Here is a 13,925-nt window from a genome sequence, read left to right as displayed (position 1 = left end):
GATGGAGGAGGTCAGGATGGACTCTATGATGGCTGAGTAAAACTGCACCAGCATCTTGGTCGGCACCTTAAGTTTCCTCAGCTGCCGCAGGAAGTACATCCTCTGCTGGGCCTTCTTGATGATGGAGCTGATGGTCAGCTCCCACTTGAGGTCCTGGGTGATGGTGGTGCCCAAGAAACGGAAGGAGTCCACAATGGGGACGGGGGTGGGAGAGTCAATCAGGGTGAGGGGGGATGGTGGGGCTGTGACTTTCCTGAAGTCCATGATCATCTTCACTGTTTTCTGGGCGTTCAGCTCCAGGTTGTTGAGGCTGCACCAGGACGTCAGCCGGTCTACCTCTCTCCTGTAGGCGGACTCATCGCCATTCGAGATGAGCCCGATGAGGGTGGTGTCATCCGCAAACTTGAGCAGTTTTACGGATTGGTGACTGGAGGTGCAGCAGTTTGTATACAGGGAGAAGAGCCAGGGGGAGAGTACACAGCCCTGAGGAGTACCAGTGTTTGTGGTTCGACTGTCCGAGACAATCTTCCCCAGCCTTACGTGCTGTCTTCGGTCTGTCAGGAAGTCATTAATCCAACTGCAGAGGGAGTCGGGCACGCTGAGCTGGTAGAGCTTGTCTCGTAGCAGTCCAGGGAGGATGGTGTTGAAGGCAGAGCTGAAGTCCACAAACAGGATCCTGGCGTAGGTTCCTGGGGAGTCCAGATGCTCCAGGATGAAGTGGAGGGCCAGGTTCACTGCATCATCCACAGACCTGTTGGCTCTGTAGGCGAACTGCAGTGGGTCCAGGAGGGGGGCGGTGATGTCCTTGAGGTGGGGCAGGACCAAGCGCTCAAAGGACTTCATGACCACAGACGTCAGCGCGACCGGCCTGTAGTCATTTAGTCCTGTGATCCGTGCTTTCTTGGGGACAGGGACAATGGTAGAGGTCTTAAAGCAGGACGGCACGCGGCATAGCTCCAGAGAGGTGTTAAAAATGTCAGTGAAGACAGGAGCCAGCTGGTCCGCACAGTGTCTGAGAGTGGAGGGGGAGACACCATCCGGCCCGGGGGCCTTCCGCGTATTCAGCTTCTTTAATGGAGAGGGTCTTTACAGTCTTATTGTGTTTTTGGAGTCCTGTGATGTCATTGGAGTCCTTTGAGTCCTTTAACTCCTTTAATGATGTGCTGGCATTGGTGGGGAGGGTGATGGTGGGGGGAGCATGGCTTTGATGAGCTGAAGGCCGTTCATGACGACAGTAATGTGTGTTGAGGCCCTGAGCGAGAGTCCGGTCATTCACGCTCAGGGCCTGGGGGGTTTTGGGCTTATAGTTCGTAAGGGCCTTTAGACCTCTCCAAACTGCCGCAGAATCATTGGAGCGGAACTGTTCCTGTAGACGGTTAGAGTACACAGATTTAGCTTTCTCCACTTCCCTGGTGAAGTGGTACTTCGCTTCTCTGTATGTACTTCGGTCCCCGCTTCTCCACGCAGCCTCCTTCTTCTTGCGCAGCTGTCGGAGCTTGGGTGTGAACCAGGGCTTGTCGTTGTTATAACAAACCCTGGTGCGCGTTGGAATGATGCACGCCTCATTGAACTGTATGTATGAGGTCACAGTGTCCGTATACTCGTCCAGATTGTTCGTGGCCGCTCCAATTGCCTCCCAGTCTGTCGTTTCCCAACAAGCACGCAACTCGTCCACAGAGTTGACGGTGAAACACTTAATGTTCCTCATAACAGGTTTAGCCAGTTTCAGTCTCTGTCTGTATGAAGGGATTAAGTGCACCATCACGTGATCTGATAGTCCAAGAGCAGCGCGCGGGACTGCATGAAAAGCCTTGCTCAATGTAGCAGTGATCCAGCGTGTTCTCCTCTCTGGTTGGGCATTTAATAAACTATCTATACTTTGGTAATTCCTGGCTCAAATTTCCCTTGTTAAAGTCACCAAGCACGATAACAAGAGAGTCAGGAAAAGACCGTTCCACATGTAAGATCTGTCCTGCGAGCGCGCGCTGAGTGTCACGCACGTCCGCGCCGGGCGGGATGTAAACAGCCACGAGAATGAATGAAACAATCTCACGCGGTGAGTAAAAGGGCTTACAGTGGATGAATAAATATTCCAGAGAAGAAGAACAGTGTTTAAAAATCGCTGTCACGTCTGTGCACCAGCTATTGTTGATAAAGAAGCATAGTCCCCCGCCTCTTTTTTCGCCAGAGAGCGCCGCGTCTCGGTCCGCGCGGAGGAGATGAAAGCCCTCCAGTTGAAGCGCGCTGTCCGGGACACTTGCGCTCAGCCAAGTCTCCGTTTGATGATATTACGGACCGTAGATGGTGAAATCCCTAAATTCCTTGCAATAGCTTGTTGAGAAATGTTGTTCTTAAACTGTTAGACAATTTGCTTACGCATTTGTTGACAAAGTGGTGACCCTCGCCCCATCCTTGTTTGTGAATGACTGAGCATTTCATGGAAGCTGCTTTTATACCCAATCATGGCACCCACCTGTTCCCAATTAGCCTGTTCACCTGTGGGATGTTCCAAATAAGTGTTTGATAAGCATTCCTCAACTTTCTCAGTCTTTTTTGCCACTTTTGCCAGCTTTTGGAAACTTGTTGCAGGTATTAAATTCCAAATGAGCTAATATTTGCAAAAAATAACAAAGTTTTCCAATTCCAAAGTTAAGTATCTTGTCTTTGCAGTCTATTCAAATCATTGTATTCTGTTCTTATGTACGATATACACAACGTGACACATTCACTGGTTTTGGCTTTTGTACATTTAAAACACTTTCTTGTGGTCTAGATCAGAGGTTATTAACCTTTTTGACCCCAGGGCCCAATTTTTCCACTACAGATATGGCTGGGGCCCACTCAAATATTAACACTGAATTTGTAATCGTAATCTTGATTTTCAGCGTATTCATTATCTAATTGACTTTGATTGATTGATTGATTGAGACTTTTATTAGTAGATTGCACAGTGAAGTACATATTCCGTACAATTGACCACTAAATGGTAACACCCGAATAAGTTTTTCAACTTGTTTAAGTCGGGGTCCACTTAAATTGATTCATGATACAGTATATACTATCAGATATATACTATCATCATAATACAGTCATCACACAAGATAATCACATTGAATTATTTACACTATTTACAATCCGGGGTGTGGGGGGGGGGGGGGTTGGGGTTTAGATTTGGTTGTTATCATCAGTCATCAACAATTGAGAGCAGATAAATGGATATTGGAACAGTTTATAACCTTGTCAAATGATATGAAACCATGTGTTAATGAAGATTATCATTTAACACATAAACCTTAGGATTAGGTCAGGCTGATTAGAAAAAAGTGCTAATGATATGTACTGCACAAGAAGGGACTCATGAATAACTGATGGAAAACATTTATATACAAGTATGTTGTGCTGAAATAAATGAATTTAATTAATAATGAATGTTTATTAACTCAACTGTCAATAAAATTAAAGTGCAAATGAAATACTTCACCCCTTTAGTCACAATTTTTGCGCTTAAGAAACTTCTCTTTAGATCCAGACTTTGTTTGAGATTGGCACAGGTGATGGAAAAGCGTATTACAACTGAGTATTGCTGCAGGCCCATATGGACCATAGATAAGAAACAGATATTTTTGGTTGGCTCTCTAGGGGCAATTGTGGAGAAGAAACATTTTAGAAACACGGCTCTAGATAATCGAATTGAATATGCTTTGGTGTAAATTTTTACGTGAATTTTGCTCACAGTCACTTTTATAACCTACTTTTTGCATATGTTGCAAGATGTACATTTGTAGAGGAGTTCCTTTTAGATTACAATGTAATCTAGAAGTGTCTGAATATATCTTTTGAAAAAGTACACTGTTAAAATGCATTTCTTGAAAACATTGTCACTGTTTTTTTTTTCCGAAACATTATATACATTTACCAGTCACATCAAATGCACCTGCACACTCTGATCAATTCAGAACTTCATAAAAAAAAGCAGCTTTTACCAGTATTTATGTCACTGCATGTCACACACGAGGGTTGTTGTGCACATGCCGAGATTAGGTGAAAATAATACTTTATCGTACCTTTTCTGGTGTTTCCTCAAGCTAAGTCGTAGTGGTGCCCTCATTTTTTGGTCAGAGTTTAGCGGCTAAACCAATTTTGCACTGGTCCATCTTGACAAAACAGTCCCGTGTACAAACCCCGTTTCCATATGAGTTGGGAAATTGTGTTAGATGTAAATATAAACGGAATACAATGATTTGCAAATCATTTTCAACCCATATTCGGTTGAATATGCTACAAAGACAACATATTTGATGTTCAAACTGATAAACATTTTTTTTTTTGCAAATAATCATTAACTTTAGAATTTGATGCCAGCAACACGTGACAAAGAAGTTGGGAAAGGTGGCAATGAATACTGATAAAGTTGAGGAATGCTCATCAAACACTTATTTGGAACATCCAACAGGTGAACAGGCAAATTGGGAACAGGTGGGTGCCATGATTGGGTATAAAAGCAGCTTCCATGAAATGCTCAGTCATTCACAAACAAGGATGGGGCGAGGGTCACCACTTTGTCAACAAATGCAAGGCAAGGCAAGGCAAGGCAACTTTATTTGTATAGCGCTTTTCATACACAAGGCAGACTCAAAGTGCTTCACAGACAACAAAGTGAAATGAAAGAAAATAAAAGCAAAATTAAAATGCAGACAATAAAAATAAAAACAGTGCAGACGTTAAAAGTTAAAAGATTAAAAGATTTAGCTGAAAGCTAAGGTGAACATAAAAGTCTTCAGTCTAGTTTTAAAAGTAGTGAGAGTTGGGGAGAGTCTGACATCTTCAGGAAGTTTATTCCAGCTATTTGTTGCATAGTGACTGAATGATGATCTCCCTTGATTTGAGTTTACTCTTGGAACCGCTAACAGATTGGTCTCAGAAGATCTTAGTGATCTAGAGGGCGTATATAGTGGGAGCATATCAGTGATATACTTGGGCCCTAGACCATGTAGTGATTTATATGTGAGCAGGAGGATTTTGAAATCTATTCTCTGATGTACAGGGAGCCAATGTAAGGATTTAAGAATTGGTGTAATGTGCTCACATTTTTTGGTCTTTGTTAGAACTCTAGCAGCAGCGTTCTGAACAAGCTGTAGCTGCCTGACAGTTTTTTTGGGAAGACCTGCAAGGAGACCATTACAATAGTCTAGCCTACTGGTAATAAAGGCATGTACAAGTTTTTCTAAGTCTTGAGCTGACATGAGCCCTCTAAGTCTTTTTACATTTTTGAGGTGATAGTAGGCCGATTTTGTTACTGATTTGATGTGACTGTCGAAATGTAAATCAGAATCTAAAATAACCCCAAGATTTCTGGCTTTATTTGAGGTTTTCAGGGACAGTGATTGAAGGTGTTGGATGACTTTAAACCTTTCTTTTTTAGCACCAAAAACAATTATCTCAGTTTTATCTTCATTTAGTTGTAGGAAATTTTGGCACATCCAGTGTTTGACTTGCTCAATGCACTGGCACAGAAGATCTATGGGGCGATAGTCATTTGGTGATAGCGCTACATAGATTTGGGTGTCATCGGCATAGCAATGATGGTCAATGTTATTATTTTGCATGATTTGTCCTAGTGGGAGCATATAGATGTTAAATAAAGTCGGACCCAAGATTGAACCTTGGGGGACTCCACACGTTACGTTGGTTGGTTCTGATACAAAGTCACCAATGGAAACAAAATAGTTCCTATCTTGTAGATATGACTTGAACCAGCTTAAAACTGTGCCTGAGATCCCCACCCAGTTTTCCAACCTGTCCAAAAGTATTGAGTGGTCGACAGTGTCAAATGCAGCACTGAGGTCCAAAAGCATTAATACTGAAGTTTTGCCAGAGTCTGTGTTTAGACGGATGTCATTTATAACTTTAAGAAGGGCCGTCTCTGTGCTATGAAGAGGTCGAAATCCTGACTGGAAGTTGTTGTGGCAGCCAGTAGAAGCCAAGAAGTGATTTAGTTGTTGGAGGACAACTTTCTCAATTATTTTACTTATGAATGGTAGATTTGAAATTGGTCTGTAGTTGTTGATAACAGAGGCATCTAGGCTCTGCTTTTTTAGAAGAGGTTTAATGACTGCAGTTTTGAAAGCCTTCGGGAAATTGCCCGATTTAATAGAATTATTAACTATTTGCAAGATGTCTGTTGATAGGCAGTCAAAAACATTCTTAAAGAAGTTGGTAGGTAAAACATCAAGGCAGCAGGTGGATGACTTTAGAGCTGTCACCGTTTCCACTAGAGTTTTAGAGTCTATGGCATTAAAGCTTGCCATCATTGCGTGAGCAAATTGTTGAACAGTTTAAGAAAAACCTTTCTCAACCAGCTATTGCAAGGAATTTAGGGATTTCACCATCTACGGTCCGTAATATCATCAAAGGGTTCAGAGAATCTGGAGAAATCACTGCACTTAAGCAGCTAAGCCCGTGACCTTCGATCCCTCAGGCTGTACTACATCAACAAGCGACATCAGTGTGTAAAGGATATCACCACATGGGCTCAGGAACACTTCAGAAACCCACTGTCAGTAACTACAGTTGGTCGCTACATCTGTAAGTGCAAGTTAAAACTCTCCTATGCAAGGCGAAAACCGTTTATCAACAACACCCAGAAACGGCGTCGGCTTCGCTGGGCCTGAGCTCATCTAAGATGGACGGATACAAAGTGGAAAAGTGTTCTGTGGTCTGACGAGTCCACATTTCAAATTGTTTTTGGAAACTGTGGTTGTCGTGTCCTTCGGACCAAAGAGGAAAAGAACCATCCGGATTGTTATAGGCGCAAAGTTGAAAAGCCAGCATCTGTGATGGTATGGGGGTGTATTAGTGCCCAAGACATGGGTAACTTACACATCTGTGAAGGCGCCATTAATGCTGAAAGGTACATACAGGTTTTGGAGCAACATATGTTGCCATCCAAGCAACGTTACCCTGCTTATTTCAGCAAGACAATGCCAAGCCACGTGTTACATCAACGTGGCTTCATAGTAAAAGATTGCGGGTACTAGACTGGCCTGCCTGTAGTCCAGACCTGTCTCCCATTGAAAATGTGTGGTGCATTATGAAGCCTAAAATACCACAATGGAGACCCCCGGACTGTTGAACAACTTAAGCTGTACATCAAGCAAGAATGGGAAAGAATTCCACCTGAGAAGCTTAAAAAATGTTTCTCCTCAGTTCCCAAACGTTTACTGAGTGTTGTTAAAAGGAAAGGCCATGTAACACAGTGGTGAACATGCCCTTTCCCAACTACTTTGGCACGTGTTGCAGCCATGAAATTCTAAGTTAATTATTATTTGCAAAAAAAAAATCAAGTTTATGAGTTTGAACATCAAATATCTTGTCTTTGCAGTGCATTCAATTGAATATGGGTTGAAAAGGATTTGCAAATCATTGTATTCCGTTTATATTTACATCTAACACAATTTCCCAACTCATATGGAAACGGGGTTTGTAGTATACCGTAAAGAAAAGACAAACATGGAAGTATTTATTTTATAGATATCAGAGCAGATGGGAGGGCATCAGACAAGAATGAATAACACAAAGACTCAGTCGAACAGCCTGAAGCAGACGGGGAGGAGGTCTCCTTTAAGCACTTGGGGGCTGGAAAGTATTGACCTATTTTAAAGTCACTGTGCTAAATGACATTTTACCAAATTTCCTGATGTGTACCTTTATTTACAGTCATTATTTGCTTATTTGGGCTCAATAGTACTCTGGTAAGTTGTTTGTTTTAACAGGAACTCTAAAGAACGACTCCAAATTCCCTACATTAAACTCTTAGATCCTTCTTGTTCTGACGAGGGATGTAACATGGATTTTTCAGTCTGGAACATTTGGTTTGATACAGCGGTGTACAAGTTTCCCACACATTTTTTTTTTTTTAAGTTTAATTTTAAAAATGAATTGAAGCAGTTTCAGTTTCTCAGTTTTGTTCGTTTATTGTACCAAAAGTAAACTAATCGGTACTGATAAACTCTTTTTTTTTTATATAAACAATGATACCATTGTAGGTAAAATTTGTTGTACAAACTTAAAAGGGAACTGCACTTTTTTATTTTATTTGGCCTATTGCGCTTTGAGTACCTTGAAGGTAGAAAAGCGCTATACAAGTATAACCCATTTATTGTTCACAATCCTTAAAAGAGACAAGAAGACAAAAGTTTTTTTGTTTTTCTTTTGCATTGGAACTTGTAATATTCGTCTCGTTCTAGGTGGCTAGCAATGCAATGCAATAACTTCGGTGTAACGCCAACAATACTTAATTTACGCTCTGAGCTCTGTAGAATTTGCACCTGGCTCGCTGACAACAAGCTATCCATCCACTTGGGTAAAACAGAATCCATCCTGTTTGGGTCCCACATCAAACTTAAGAGAGTCAATCACTTCACCATAAAAGTAGGTGACAGTGTCATCACCAGGAAAGATGAGGTCACCTACCTAGGTTCCATTCTAGAGGCTAACCTTTCCTGTGATAAAATGGCAACCAAGGTAATCAAAAAGGTTAACCAACGAACGAGATTTCTCTACAGAATTTCCTCTCTGGTCAACAAAAGCACCTTGAGGATTCTGGCGGGAACTCTCGTTCAACCCTTTTTCGATTACGCATGCACCTCCTGGTACCCTAGCACCTCCAAAACCCTCAAATCTAAACTCCAAACATCTCAGAACAAGCTAGTCAGGTTACTTCTAGACCTCCACCCCAGATCACACCTCACCCCTACCCACTTCTCTAAAGTGGGCTGGCTCAAGGTGGAGGACAGAGTTAAACAACTTGCACTGAGCCTAGTCTATAAAATCCGCTACACCTCCCTGATACCGAAGTACATGTCAAACTACTTCCTTAACGTAAATGACCGCCATAACCACAACACCAGGGGGTGCTCCACTAACCACGTTAAACCCAGATTCCGAACTAACAAAGGTCTTAACTCATTCTCTTTCTATGCCACATCAATGTGGAATGCGCTCCCAACAGGTATAAAAGAAAGGGCATCTCTATCCTCCTTCAAAACCGCTATAAAAGTTCACCTCCAGGCAGCTACAACCCTAAACTAACACCCTCCCCGGATTGCTAATAATCAAATGTAAACAATCAAATGCAGATACTTTTTCTTATGCCTTCTGATCTCTCTCTCTCTCTCTCTCTCTCTCTCTCTCTCTCTCTCTCTCTCTCTCTCTCTCTCTATGACCACTACTTGATGTCCATACCCCCCCCCCCACCCCACCCCCCCTCCACACTCCTGATTGTAAATAATGTAAATAATTCAATGTGATTATCTTGTGTGATGACTGTATTATGATGATAGTATATATGATAGTATATATCTGTATCATGAATCAATGTAAGTGGACCCCGACTTAAACAAGTTGAAAAACTTATTCGGGTGTTACCATTTAGTGGTCAATTGTACGGAATATGTACTTCACTGTGCAACCTACTAATAAAAGTCTCAATCAATCAATCAAAACGTTCCGTAACCTGTATATTAGCTATACCGACATTAGCATTGTAAGCTCTTTTATCCTGCACTACTATGAGCTAATGCAACAAAATGTTGTTCTTATCTGTACTGTAAAGTTCAAATTTGAATGACAATAAAAAGGAAGTCTAAGTCTAAGAAGTCTAGTCTAAGAGCAAACACTGAGGAACTCTTTTTCTAGCGTGCTATGACATTAGCCGTAAGTTAGCTTCTGCATCAACAGCTGAATGGCTTTTGAGTTTGTAACGCACAACACAGTGTGATACGACAACAATGTGTAGTGACTGAAAAACATGAACAATCATATTAGAGTATCTGTAAAGTATTAGCCCACATGTCATATTTTGATTGTACACAACAAGCTCGACAGTGTATGTATTTGTAATAACAAGCATGACGTTCTACATGGATCATGATCAAGTGACTCGCTCAATTTGTCATTAGTCTAGCTGGCCGGGGACGTTTTTTCCAGTTAATATTTGGCCATTTATGTTGGCATAGCTTGGCTCCAAGTTCCACGTTTGCAGCGTCGATTCACACTTCCGTCTGCTCCAACATTTCACCTTTCCTTTGTGCTCGCTTTTACAAGCAGCAGTTCATCCTCAGTATATTCAGCTTAAAAAAAAACAAGGTTTTGAATCCTCATTGTCCAAAATATACTATTGCCAAGTCTGCCATGATTAGAATACACACACGTTTGTTGCCGAAGTAGAACACCCATGTGCTGCCAAGAAGTCTGTTAACAACTATGTTGTTATGGGAACGGAAATAATGCACCGAGTAAATAAGTTCTGGCAATGCTTAAAATGACCAAAATACCGTAAATATTGTACATATTACATATTGTTATGAATGTGTCTGTTACTATAGTATATACAGATTTGCAGTGTGTATATAAAACATTGATGGAGGGTTTTAAAGTTGCATTGCTGCCCCTCTGGCATGGAATACATTACAAACGAAACTGAAACTCTCTGAACTACTTCCATTTGGAGCCTTCCGTTCTATCCTGAGGGACAGACAGCGTGAGACGTTTGCACAGTGCCTGTGTTTTTAAAAGGTGTTCCCTTTCATGCATTTTAAAATGTATGTCTTAACGTATCACTTTTCTAAAACTGCTCTGTGACCTCTTGGCCAGGTCACCCTTGTGAAAGAGATCTTGATCTCAATGGGTTTCTTACCTGGTTAAATAAAGGTTGTATGTCTTAGAGGGCTTTAAAGGCTACAATGGTGACTCCCAAGCATTTTTATCATCTTTAAAATCCGTGTCCCTCATAATGATTGTGAACGATAGGCAAAATTTCCAAAAAAAAGTGCAGTTTCCCTTTAAAGGCCTACTGAAATGATTTTTTTTTATTTAAACGGGGATAGCAGATCCATTCTATGTGTCATACTTGATCATTTCGCGATATTGCCATATTTTTGCTGAAAGGATATAGTAGAGAACAACGACGATAAAGTTCGCAACTTTTGGTCGCTGATAAAAAAAAGCCTTGCCCCTACCGGAAGTAGCGTGACGTCACAAGCTGGAGTGCTGCTCACATTTCCCTATTGTTTACACCAGCAGCGAGAGAGATTCGGACCGAGAAAGCGACGATTACCCCATTAATTTGAGCGAAGATGAAAGATTTGTGGATGAGGAAAGTGAGAGTGAAGGACTATAGTGCAGTGCAGGACGTATCTTTTTTTCGCTCTGACCGTAACTTACATACAAGGGTTCATTGGATTCCACACTTTCTCCTTTTTCTATTGTGGATCACGGATTTGTATTTTAAACCACCTCGGATACTATATCCTCTTGAAAATGAGAGTCGAGAACGCAAAATGGACATTCACAGTGACTATTATCTCCACGACAATACATCGGCGAAACACTTTAGCTACGGAGCTAACGTGATAGCATCGGGCTCAAATGCAGATATAAACAAAAGAAATAAACCCCTGACTGGAAGTATAGACAGAAAATCAACAATACTATTAAACCCTCGACATGTAAATACACGGTTAATGCTTTCCAGCTTGGCGAAGATTAACAATGCTGTTGCTAACGACGCCATTGACGCTAACTTAGCCACGGGACCTCACAGAGCTATGATAAAAACATTAGCGTTCCACCTACGCCAGCCAGCCCTCATCTGCTCATCAACACCCGTGCTCACCTGCGTTCCAGCGATCGACGGAAGGACGAAAGACTTTACCCGATCATCCGTGCGGTCGGCGGCTAGCGTCGGCTAGCGCGTCTGCTATCCAACTCAAAGTCCTCCTGGTTGTGTTGCTGTAGCCAGCCGCTAATACACCGATCCCACCTACAACTTTCTTCTTTGCAGTCTTCATTGTCCATTAAACAAATTGCAAAAGATTCACCAACACAGATGTCCAGAATACTGTGGAATTTTGAGATGAAAACAGAGCTTTTTTGTATTGGATTCAATGGTGTCCGAATACTTCCGTTTAACTAGTGACGCCACTCGCATACGTCATCATACAAAGACATTTTCAACCGGAAGTTTAGCGGGAAATTTAAAATTGCACTTTATAAGTTAACCCGGCCGTATTGGCATGTGTTGCAATGTTAAGATTTCATCATTGATATACACTACCGTTCAAAAGTTTGGGGTCACATTGAAATGTCCTTATTTTCAATGAAGATAACTTTAAACTAGTCTTAACTTCAAAGAAATACACTCCATACATTGCTAATGTGGTAAATGACTATTCTAGCTGCAAATGTCTGGTTTTTGGTGCAATATCTACATAGGTGTATAGAGGCCCATTTCCAGCAACTATCACTCCAGTGTTCTAATGGTACAATGTGTTTGCTCATTGGCTCAGAAGGCTAATTGATGATTAGAAAACCCTTGTGCAATCATGTTCACACATCTGAAAACATTTTAGCTCGTTACAGAAGCTACAAAACTGACCTTCCTTTGAGCAGATTGAGTTTCTGGAGCATCACATTTGTGGGGTCAATTAAACGCTCCAAATGGCCAGAAAAAGAGAACTTTCATCTGAAACTCGACAGTCTATTCTTGTTCTTAGAAATTAAGGCTATTCCACAAAATTGTTTGGGTGACCCCAAACTTTTGAACGGTAGTGTATAAACTATCAGACTGTGTGGTCGGTAGTAGTGGGTTTCAGTAGGCCTTTAATTAACATGTGCTGTAACTTCTCCCTTATTTTTTCAGAGCTCTTTTCATCAGTTTCTTCAACATCTGTCGCAATTGATTGCCTACTTGTGCGCTTCCAACAGGTCAATGCAGACCAGGTGCAGCAGATGGAGCGGGAGAATAGCTTCATCACCCGCTGGAACGACAAAAAGGACACCACAGTAAGTCAATCTGAGCAAATGGAAATCACCTACGGGTGTTCTTGTTTTGTTTGTTTGCCGTCTATTGATTTGTCTGCATGCATGGCGATCTCTGGAATCAGGAGCTTTATTGGACTACGTTTCCTAGAATGAGAAGGCGGGGTCGGTGGCACCGGGGAGAGACGTAGGAGCGTGTGAAATTAGGTTTTGTTTCTGTTAACCTTTTGGCTGAGATTTCATGCCTTGATACCTTACTGTGGAAAACATTTGTAGTGCAGATAACTTCGAAGAGAGAACTTCTAAAAATCGCAGGTTGTTATTGTTTTTGGAAAAATAAAAAAAAATGGACGGCTGTTAACATTCGGAAACAGCTTTTAATAAATAAATAAAACATAATTCAGTCTAAGTCTGGGCCCCTTGAGAGGGGGTCCAGACTGAGGCCAAGGAAGAAAAAAACCCTCATAGCCATAGCATGCATAAACATGTGTGTAAGAGGGAAACATCAAAGGACATTAAAAGAGCAGAGCTGATGCAACCAGCTGCCACTTCAGCAGTGCCACTTCTACACACAGCCACGAAAGTAAAACCAAAAATAAAAATAAAAATGATCAACCAATAATATTGTGACAGTCCTAAGCTGTCGGGTGGGTTCGCAGGACCATCAGAGGAAGGCATTGTCGGGAGAAGGTTCAGACTTCTTTATTTTTCAATATCAAAAGTCTTTTGCGTGCTTTTCAGCAGCTGCCTTTTCCTCACGTCCTCCGTCTGCTTTTCAGCAGCACGTTGCCGTCGTTCGCGTGTTCGTCTCCTTCTCTTCTGTTCTCGCTCCGCATCAGCCTCTCGTTGCGTCCGCTTCCTTTCTCCGTCTCTCTCCCTGTCTCTCGGTGCTGTCATGCTCTTATACACATGGGGGAGATTATCTAATTGTGCCCAGCTGCCGGACACACGCACCTGTAGTCCATTTGGACGCGGGTTTGCTGGCCACGCCTCCCCACAAATATACATTGTGCACATACCATTGCACCATGCATAGACAAGCAACCAAACAAAAACATAATTTCAACACCCACACACACTGTGGTCCTCTGCGGTGTTCTACGCCA

At 42.0% G+C, this 13,925-nt stretch overlaps 1 protein-coding gene across 3 annotated transcripts in view; it reads left to right on the top strand.

Moving 5' to 3' along the window:
* Positions 1 to 13,925, top strand: part of arap2 (ArfGAP with RhoGAP domain, ankyrin repeat and PH domain 2) — a 275,757-nt gene that overhangs the window by 220,708 nt on the left and 41,124 nt on the right. For all 3 annotated transcript variants that reach the window (XM_062065971.1, XM_062065972.1, XM_062065973.1), the window contains one exon: positions 12,766 to 12,843. In XM_062065971.1, coding sequence (XP_061921955.1) covers positions 12,766 to 12,843 — 78 coding nt within the window. The remainder of the gene's footprint in view (positions 1 to 12,765; positions 12,844 to 13,925) is intronic.

Source organism: Entelurus aequoreus, linkage group LG12, assembly GCF_033978785.1.
Source record: "Entelurus aequoreus isolate RoL-2023_Sb linkage group LG12, RoL_Eaeq_v1.1, whole genome shotgun sequence".
NCBI lineage: Eukaryota > Metazoa > Chordata > Actinopteri > Syngnathiformes > Syngnathidae > Entelurus > Entelurus aequoreus.
Note: the sequence above shows the minus strand (reverse complement) of the source record. Positions and strands in the feature narration are given on the sequence as shown.